This window comes from Otolemur garnettii, unplaced genomic scaffold, assembly GCF_000181295.1.
Source record: "Otolemur garnettii isolate 467f Iridium unplaced genomic scaffold, OtoGar3 scaffold00046, whole genome shotgun sequence".
Taxonomy (NCBI): Eukaryota; Metazoa; Chordata; class Mammalia; order Primates; family Galagidae; genus Otolemur; species Otolemur garnettii.
The window spans coordinates 10733792-10743951 of NW_003852441.1; the positions used below are offsets into that span (position 1 = coordinate 10733792).

The 10160-nt window shown below is 43.4% G+C and overlaps 1 protein-coding gene across 2 annotated transcripts in view; it reads left to right on the plus strand.

The window, feature by feature from the left end:
- MYH10 (myosin heavy chain 10) overlaps positions 1–10160 on the plus strand; it is a 164844-nt gene that overhangs the window by 138931 nt on the left and 15753 nt on the right. For both annotated transcript variants that reach the window (XM_023513988.1, XM_003791102.2), the window contains 7 exons: positions 914–1058; positions 2142–2348; positions 5224–5328; positions 6356–6508; positions 6926–7174; positions 7628–7840; positions 9461–9673. In XM_023513988.1, the coding sequence (XP_023369756.1) occupies positions 914–1058; positions 2142–2348; positions 5224–5328; positions 6356–6508; positions 6926–7174; positions 7628–7840; positions 9461–9673 (1285 nt within the window). The remainder of the gene's footprint in view (positions 1–913; positions 1059–2141; positions 2349–5223; positions 5329–6355; positions 6509–6925; positions 7175–7627; positions 7841–9460; positions 9674–10160) is intronic.

Genomic DNA, 10160 nt, shown 5'->3' on the forward strand with positions numbered 1-10160 from the left:
AAAAAAAAAAAAACAAAAAAACATAGGTCTTAGTAGGAGTGGTAAGACTAGGATCAGTCTTTATCAAACAAACGGTATGCTCAAACATGGTGCTCAGACTGACAGATTTAAAGAGTGAATTGTCACAAACAGTGTATTCTACTCTAGATAGTGAAATAATTTTAGTTTTCTACACATTATAGCCAATTATAAAAATATTTGAAAACCATGTAAAGATATTTAATACTTATGTAATCTTGACACTCTAAGTGCAAGTTAGATAAAACTTTATCTCAGAACAGTCAAATACTGTGGCCTTGCACCTCCTGTGTTCTTACGTCCAAGACCAGAGACCTTTTCTGAACTAGGAGAGTCACCCCTCAATCTGCCTTCTAGTTTTCCTGTCCTTTCAAAAGGTGATGCCTCACCCCCAACCTTAAACCATATCCTGATAGAGTTTGGGGAGTATGTTAATTAATCACAGCTTCTTCACACAAATGATAAGAAAAAAATCTTGCTTTTGTGTCAGTGCAAGGTCCTGACTAGTTTGGCCTTTGCCACCCCTTCGTTTCTGAAAGCCTCTTCGGAATTTACCTTGTTCTGGTTTTATTAAAGTCTACTGAGACCATGGCAGGCAGTTTGGCATCTTTTGTTAACCAATTGCTAACCTACAGTGAAACCAGACTACCCAGAACAATTTGAAGACCTGTAGCAATTACCGTGCTGTGTCTCATTTGTAAGTTGAGTGTGCAGTGGAAATTGCACTGCTGTAAAAGGATTTCTGATGTCACAATAATGAACATAGCATGTCAAATATGTGGCAAAGGGATTATGTGATGTTTAAAACAAAAGCTTTTTTAAGAAAAAGAATGTTAATTTAATCAGTTGGCTAATTCTGAACTTCTTTATTAAAAAATACGTTTCTCTTCTCTAGTACAAAACGTGAACAAGAAGTGGCTGAGCTGAAGAAGGCTCTCGAAGAAGAAACTAAGAACCATGAAGCTCAAATCCAAGACATGAGGCAGAGGCATGCAACAGCCCTGGAGGAGCTCTCAGAGCAACTGGAACAGGCTAAAAGGGTGAGGAAACCCAGCTATGTGCCCAGGATGCAGGGACATCTGCTGTCAGACAGGCTTCCATCCTCCATGGCCTTCTCATTCAAACCTCCTGGCTTTGTACAACTTTGTGGTGGGCTGAGGGGAATTCACTGCTCCTCAGGTAAGAGCTGCATTTGAAAGCACACTGCTTACTTAGAAGAGCCAGATGCAACTGCCCAGCGTCCACCTTCATCTTAAATAACACTTCCCTCTCCAGTGTCCCCTTTACTGGTATCATCATCATTCTCCCAAGGCTTAGCCCAAACACCTTGTGTGGTTTTAAAGTCATTCTCTTACTCATCCACTGCCAGTATGTGACAAGTCCTGTTGCTCCTTCTGTTCATCCCTCCCTGCCTCTGACCTCATCTTAGCCACCACACACACTCGCCATTCACATCATCGTTCCCTCTCTGTGTCTCGCGTGCCGGTTTTCCATTCTGCTGAAACGCGAGCTCGGGTACCCTCGCTCACACCTTCCTCTGCTGGCCGTCTTCTCCCTCATACTTCCCATGGTCATCCTTTCCTTCGTGCCTTTGCTCTTGCTCTCATGTCCCCATTTTTCTCTTCTCTGCCTAGCACATGCCACCTTTTAATCTATACAATGACAATATTAAGAGTTACTGGGCATGTCCATTAGTATGTGTCAGGCACTATGCTAAGTACCATATAGGAATTGCCTTTGATTACAACCCTATGGCATAGCCTCATTTTCATTTCTAGGATAAGGAAACTGAGGCCCAACAGCGTTAGGTAACTAAGCCAGGTCACGTAGCTAGTAGGTGAAAAGGCAAGTGAAGCCAGGAGTCTGGCACCAGAGCTCCATGTAACCACCCCACACCACTCCATCCTGTCCCTGAGGTGAGATGTCCCTAAACACCTACATTTACTGCCGAGAGCAGCATGTACACATGTGTCCCTTACATAGAAATCTACACACTCAGAGAACAACAAATGTCTTCATTCATTTATTCAATGCCAGGCATAATTCTGCAGCTACAGAAAACAGTGCTTTTTATGGAGTATAGTGAAATATCCAGGAAATTATTTTTCCCTTCCGTCTCCTAGTTCAAAGCAAATCTGGAGAAGAACAAGCAGGGCCTGGAAACAGATAACAAGGAGCTGGCATGTGAGGTGAAGGTGCTGCAGCAGGTCAAGGCCGAGTCTGAGCACAAGAGGAAGAAGCTGGATGCACAGGTCCAGGAACTGCACGCCAAGGTCTCTGAAGGTGACAGGCTGAGGGTGGAGCTTGCTGAGAAAGCAAGTAAGCTGCAGGTAAGCCAGGAAACTCGACCTGGACACAGCCTGACATGACACACCCATAGTTTACCCATCTCACCCCTCTGGCGCTGTGATAGACCCACAGTTCATGTGCTGTGAAATGCCTGAAAATCACCATCACAGTCAATACATCAGATCTTTGAATGGTTTTAAGCACAACTTCAGCTTCTCCATTAGTTTAATAAGAGAATAGGAACAATGGATAAAAAAATTATACCTAGTGTTGGGGGAGATTTGAGAAAATTGAATTTTTTATGTATTGCTGATTGAAATATAAATTAATCCTTTTCTAGAGGACAGTTTGATAATTTTGTATCATGAGCCTTAAAACTATGACTAACCTCAGACCCACTAAGTCTATGTCTAGTCATTTATCCCAGGGCAGTAACTTAAGGCTGTCACACAGATTCATCTTTGAGACTGTTCATCACGGAAGTACGTGAAAGCAGTACGGTCATCCTCAGTATCCATGGGGACCTGGTGCCAAGATCTCCTGCAGATAACACAATCTGCAGACGCTCAAGTCCCTAATATAAAATGTAGTGTTTACATTTATGCATATCCTTCTGTATACTTTAAATTGTCTCTAGATTACTTAGAATACTTAGCACAACGTCAATGCTATCTGAATAGTCATTCTACTATATTGTTTAGGGAATAATGACCAAAAGTCTCTATATGTTCAGCACAGATGAAGTTTTTTTTTTTTTTCTGAATATTTTTGAGCCTTGGTTGGTTGAATTCACAAATGTGGAATGTATGGATACAGAGGGCTCACTGTAATTAAAAATGACTTTAATCTCTAATAATGGACTTGGAACCAACAAAAGGTCCAGTCAAATATTTATTGGTAAGAACAGGTGAACATTATGTATTGCTGCAACTGTATTGTGTCCGAGCCCAGGACTGAGGATATAGCCCTACTCACAGTGTTGGTTTCCATAGTGAAAAGATACAAAGCAAAATCAGCAAAGGTTCAGAAAGGGCACCTGGGGCAAGGGCCTGAGGAAGCCAGGCTGGAGCGTCCCATTCTCCCCCAGAGGAGTCACACAGGCTGCACTTGATTCCTCCAGCAACTAGTCATGACAGTGCATGTGAAATGCTGTCTCTCAAGAAGCTCATTAGAGACACAGTGCCCAGAGTCTAATGAGGATGGCCCTGGAAGCACTTTCTGTCTGGTACATGCCAAAATTCTAGACCCCCAGAAGGAAAGCAGGTATTCAGCATAAACCAGTATTTGCACAAGTAGCTGGGGCACAGTGAGCCCCTCTTTCTGTTTAGGGAATGGTGGGAGCCCTTCCAAAATCTAAGTTCCCAGACAGCTGCCAACAGGCACCATTGCAGGCAGGCCTTTCCAAGGAAAGCAGTCTTAGGCCTGCTAGGTTAACACAGATATACTGAAATATTTTGTGTGTGTGTGCTCTCACTAATCTGGAAAGATATTCCTAAAAGGGAAGATCTCAGAAACAGCATTATGAAATCTGCATATGGTGGGGTGGTGAGGTAGCACCAGGTCCTGGGCCCCATGCTCCTGCCTGTGTTGTTCCCTATTGGATCCTCAGTCAAGTCACCCCCATCTGACAGGTGAGGACTCTGAGACTCAAAGAAGCTGAGGATCTTGCCCCCCTCTGGTGATTTACCTGCCAACATGTAGCACTGGAGTTGAAGGCAGGAGGTCCCTCTTGACTCCAAAACCCTGCCCACCACTCTGTTCCCAAGACTGATGAAGTGTGAGCTCACTAACTAAAGGGTGTTGCTAAACAGTAAGAATGGAACGTCATGAGCTTGTGCAACAGGCGCCTTTCCCTTGGAACCAAGGGTGTCCTGCTGTCCCTTCCGGGTCCCTCAGCCTCTAATACCCACTGTCCTCACAAAATATTATAAAATATTTTATACCATGAAGATGTTTTTAGAAAACATTTTAGAGCTAACCATTAACTAAGGAGGCAAAAGAGGAAAAAATATTACCACACCATTCATGAAATCTGATCATAAGAAATAGCTTAAATATTCATGATAAATTTACAATAGATTTTTAAAAGCTTAAGAACTTCTGACTGGCCAGGTGTGGTGGCTCATGCCTATGATCCCAGCAGTCTGGGAGGCCAAGACGGGAGGATTGCCTGAGCTCATGAGTTTAAGACTAGCCTGAGCAAGAGCAAGACCCCCGTCTCTAAAAATAGCCAGCATTGTGGCCGGCACTTGTAGTCCCAGCTTCTTGGGAGGCTGAGGCAAGTGAATCACTTGAGCCTAGGAGTTTGAGGTTGCTATGAGCTATGACACCATGGCACTCTACCCAAGGTAACAAAGTGAAAATCTGTCTCTAAAAAAAAAAAAGAACTTTTGACTGAATACCAGAATTGAAACTTCTTTGAGTCTCTCTAATGAAGTTTTCAAGTTCTCTAAGAATATGAATTATACCTGCCCTCTTGAAGCATATGGTTAATGCATCTTAATCAAGTAACTGCTGGTCTTATAGCCTCTTCACATAGAGTAACAATCACTCTTTCAAAGGATTGGTGTGATTTTTATCTCTGTGGGATAAAAATAAAATAAGATAGTAACCCACAGTCAGGAGATACACCCCACCCCCATCCCCACCCCGGGGGACTGTCATCATCCTGTCTTCTCAGTGGGTGGAGACTGCATCAGGTGTCTGTGGCAGGAGGCAGGTACTTGTGCCTGCAGACTTGAGCACTAGGTGGCAGTAATAGATTCTTGGTGGTGCAAGTCTTCCCTTACCTCAGTTTGGCAATTTCAGGTTCACTCCCCAAATTCTGCTCTGTTATTGTTCTGTTTAAAAGCTGTGATTCTAGACCCTTTCTATTTGCTTACTGTTAAGTTGAATTTAATCCTCTCCTCCTTGCAGAATGAGTTGGATAATGTCTCAACCCTTCTGGAAGAAGCAGAGAAGAAGGGTATTAAATTTGCAAAGGATGCAGCTAGCCTTGAGTCTCAACTACAGGATACACAGGTACTCCCCAGGGCAGAGGGGTCTTTATGATAACTAATGTTTCTATAATGCATGAAATATGCTAATCTCAGAATTGTCTTTTGTATCAACTCTTATCATGCTGCTTGGGCTGTGGTTTACCTAAGCACATATCTTCCTGGCCATTTTAATAAGATTGTTTTATTGGGGTTGAAATTTCATTATGCTGACCTAAGAGAAATACTCCATTTCATTAAAGGGAAGGTTGAAGCTTGTTCATCCTTCTGTTTAAGTATATATTGAATCGTCTGTTCAAGGTCTTTTCAAGTCAGCTACAAGTAGGTTGAAAATAAAGTGGCATTTTTTTCTTGAAGTTCTGCATTTTTTTATTAAATTTACAAGCACTTATAAGTTTTTATTTGCCTGGTTCTTGGCTAAGTGCTGGGGATACGGGGTTAAATTCTCAGATAAGCAGAAAGTGGAATAATTAGGTAGTTGGGGACAAGTTCAGTATAACTGGGACATATACTATGATGACAAGGAACATCTGGGTTAATAAGAATAAAGGAGGCAGGGGCCAGATCATAGAGAGCTGTAGACAGCACATGCCTTTGAGATTTTCAAGTCTGAAAATAACAGGAAAGACTTGTTTGTACTTACATTTTAGAAAAGTTAATCTGGCAGAAAATATAAAAACAAATAATCCAGGGCCCAAGACCGGAGATACCCAAAATACAGGGGTGAGGGGAGTGGAGAGGAAGGGATTCTGCAGTGACTGATGAGGCACAGGGGACGTGGGAGACACAGGGAGGGAGGCTCCATCCACCAGCCCCTGGGTAGACGCTGTTACTGTTAGTCCAGGGCGAGTTTGAAGCAGTAATTTACATTAAGAGCTTTGACGAATTTATCAGGTGTATTTTTAAATCATCTGTGTTTGTTAGTGTTACTGGATATTTCTCATACACTGAGGCTCTCTTTTATATCAGGAATTTTTTAATAGAGGTGTTTTTTGTTTTGGTGACAGATTGGTATTTAACTTTAAGTATTGACCTTTTAAAAAAATGAATAGGAGCTTCTTCAGGAGGAGACACGCCAAAAACTGAACCTGAGCAGTCGGATTCGGCAGCTGGAAGAGGAGAAGAACAGCCTCCAGGAGCAGCAGGAGGAGGAGGAAGAGGCCAGGAAGAACCTGGAGAAGCAGGTGCTGGCCCTGCAGGCCCAGGTGTGTATGTCCTCGTTAGGAAGCTGCGGCGGCCTAGATGTATATAGTTAGCAGCTAATGTCCCTGCTATGCTGACTGTTTCAACTCCATTTGGGGCAGTTAATTAGGTTGCACTAAATTAAATTAAGCTGGTTCTGTTTTTTCTTTGACTCAACCCAATGCTGATGGCTGGTTATAATGCCAGAAGCCTTTAGAATAGACTGTGTCAGCTATGTATAGTTTCAATCCAGTTATCATCTTATAGACAGTTAAGAAAGTTACAATCTAAGATTCACGTGTTTTAAAATCACAGTATCAAAATATTTTTCTTATCACAAAATAATTGAAAATAAAAAATGTTTTTCTCTATTCTTCAAATGCAAAAACCACTTGAGTTCTTTAATGTTGATCTTTTTGATTTCCTGGCATGAAACCTAGTTGACTGATACCAAGAAGAAAGTAGATGATGACTTGGGAACAATTGAAAGTTTGGAAGAAGCCAAGAAGAAGCTTCTTAAAGACATGGAGGCACTGAGCCAGCGCCTAGAGGAGAAGGCGCTGGCTTATGACAAGCTGGAGAAGACCAAGAACCGACTGCAGCAGGAGCTTGATGACCTGACGGTGGATTTAGATCACCAGCGGCAGATCGTCTCCAACTTGGAGAAGAAGCAGAAGAAGTTTGATCAGGTGGGGCATCTGGGTCCCATCTCTGAAACAGAGTTTCCTCCAGCAGAGCTCTTGCTTTTGTTGTGTCGGTTTAAAATAATCTTTTCTTATTTAAAGACAATTAAAAGTGATATAGGCCAGGTGGTATGGCTCATGCCTGGTACTCTCAGCACTCTGGGAGGTTGAGACGGGATCACTTGAGGCTGGGAGTTCAAGACCAACCTGGGCAACACAGTAAGACCCTGTCTATAAAAAAACATTTTTTAATTAGCCAGGTGCAATGATATACACCTATAGTCCTAGCTACATGAAAGCTTGAGGAAGAAAGATCACAAGTAAAACAAGTAAAAAGAAATACAAGAACACTTATATTGTACCAGCATTCTTAGCAATAAGACAGATAAGTAGTGAATGAGAAGAGCTTATGCTGCTGTTTTTATTATTTTCAATGTTTTCTTATGCCATTCTGCATAGCTATTAGCAGAAGAGAAGAACATCTCTGCTCGCTATGCGGAAGAGCGGGACCGTGCTGAAGCAGAGGCCAGAGAGAAAGAAACCAAAGCCCTGTCCCTGTCCCGGGCCCTTGAGGAAGCCTTGGAGGCCAAGGAAGAGTTCGAGAGGCAGAGCAAGCAACTCCGAGCAGACATGGAGGACCTGATGAGCTCCAAAGATGATGTGGGGAAGAACGTAAGTTGCCAATGGGCCCCACGTTCCGGCAAGGACAGTATCCCTGAGGCTTGGGGCCCTCAAAAAGTGAGCAAGCGACTGGTTGGGTGTGCCTGAAGGACCTGGGAATGCACAGCCCAACAGCCAGGCCATCTAAAAATGTCTTGGCTTGTGTACAAACAGGGAACTTGGAGCTTTCATGGCAGCGCTGCCCAGTGGTGAGGGGGTGAAAGTGTCCCCACCTGTATGCTGGCAGGGAGGCCTTTCAACAAAATGGTTTCGTTGTTCTGCAGTCACAAGCAATTATAAAACACCAAGTCCCCTTTGATCCAGGTTAGTGGGTTCTGTCTCCAACACAGAAAAGGGACCTGGAGGGGAGGAGGTGAGAACCACAGCTGTCTCTGACCTGGGTCTTCCCATTGTTTTCTCTGAAGGCTTTAGCTGTGCCGGGGTGTAGGCAGAGTTTGGAAATTGCTGTGGCATGGCTCCTTTTTCCATTGCATGTATCTTCCACAACAGCTGCAATGATTTTGATTTCCCTTACGTCCTGCCTTAATACGTGAAGTGTTGAGGATGACACAGCGAGCCCAGCCCTGGCTTTCAGAGAAGAGGTTCTGGGCCTGGTTCTCCCACCAGCTTCCATTCTAACCATGGGAAGCTGCTTAAACTTTTTAAGCCTAAGTTTTATCATCTGTCAAATGGACATTATGCTTGTCCGATTCCATGAGGCTACTATACCTGCTTTGAATAGTAGAAATTCCTCTATGAAGGAAAGGTCTTGTTTTCATGGAATACAGCCATTGAGCCACATTGTGAGTGAGGAAAGACTATCTTAACTTCTGGCAGTCTCCTACCACCCAGTGCCAACTAGGGCCCAGCCCATTGAAGGCAGAAATGGCTGTGACTACATAGTACAAAATGGAAAGAACTCCACAATTGATTCCAGTTCCTATTACCTGATCCATGTTAGTTTCTCTGGAATCAACGCTCAGGTATTCATCTACAAACATGTCTTTTGTGACTACTAAGGACCAGACACTGCTTAGAAATGGGCCCCCCTCCTGTCCAAGTCCCCCTCTGCTCATTCTGTGAGAATGGACACAGTCAGGACCCAGAGGGGATGACAGTAGCACCTCAGCCACCTCCAGAGTGTCATGAGGGTCAGATGGGACAGGACATGGAAGTACCAGGCACAGTGCTTGGCACAGAGAGCTAAGTGGTATTTGTCCAAAGGAAGATAACCCTCTTTTTAGTTTAGCCTGCTTCTCAGGCTTAGCCCACATGTATATTCAGAAGTCTCCACATGTGCATTTTTAGTTCAAATGATCTTTCTACAGTAAAAAGAGGTGCACAGTCGTGCCTTCTCCACACAGATGGCTGGCAGGAGTCATTCGACAGAAGGATGCCCCTGCCTTTGTTCTGCTTTCACTGCTCTTTGGCTTACTGAGGGTCCCTCAGCTTAGAGGTCGTCAGGATGATGATTACAGACCTGTGGTTATAAACTGTGTACTCTGAAGTGAGGAGGAGCAGCAGCCTTGATGTGTCAGGAGCCTGGCGCGGGTGGCCACAGGCCAGCGTGTGATGAGTGGGCCTGTAGAATAGGAAGACTGCTGTCCATAATTTGTGCCTTTGCTGGTTTAGGTTCATGAACTTGAAAAATCCAAACGGGCCCTAGAACAGCAAGTGGAGGAAATGAGGACCCAGCTAGAAGAGCTAGAAGACGAACTCCAGGCCACGGAAGATGCCAAGCTCCGTCTGGAGGTGAACATGCAGGCTATGAAGGCCCAGTTTGAGAGGGACTTGCAGACCCGAGACGAGCAGAATGAAGAGAAGAAACGCCTGCTGATTAAACAGGTAGGTCAAGAAAGCATGGCCTCCAGAACAAGGATTGCAGGTTCTCAAAGCCCAGTTCAGGGTCAATGTCTAGTTCATTCATGTTAGAACACGCTAGCTGGGATAAAATTAATATATTTGGTCATCATTCTTTTAATTTTATTGTAACTGGTTTGAATTTTCTACTTCTCAGACAAGAGCATTGCTGCTTAGAAGCCAGGATACTTACCATTTGAAAAACCCTCAGTGGAATCTCAAGGGACTGTACGTGGTTAGGTTCAAGTTCTGTGTCTCACAATGTGGGTGGCAAGAGAGAATCAGTGTGTAACGGGCAAAGGCAATTCAGCAGATTTCTGAATCATAATTAAATCACTCTCCAAAAGAAAAAAAAGCAGATATTTAAATTTTTTATTTTAAAAAATTGCTAGCCATATTTGTATACTCTTCTTTTTTTTTTTTTTTTTTTTTTGAGACAGAGAGTAAATAGTCTGGATTATTGAACAACAAC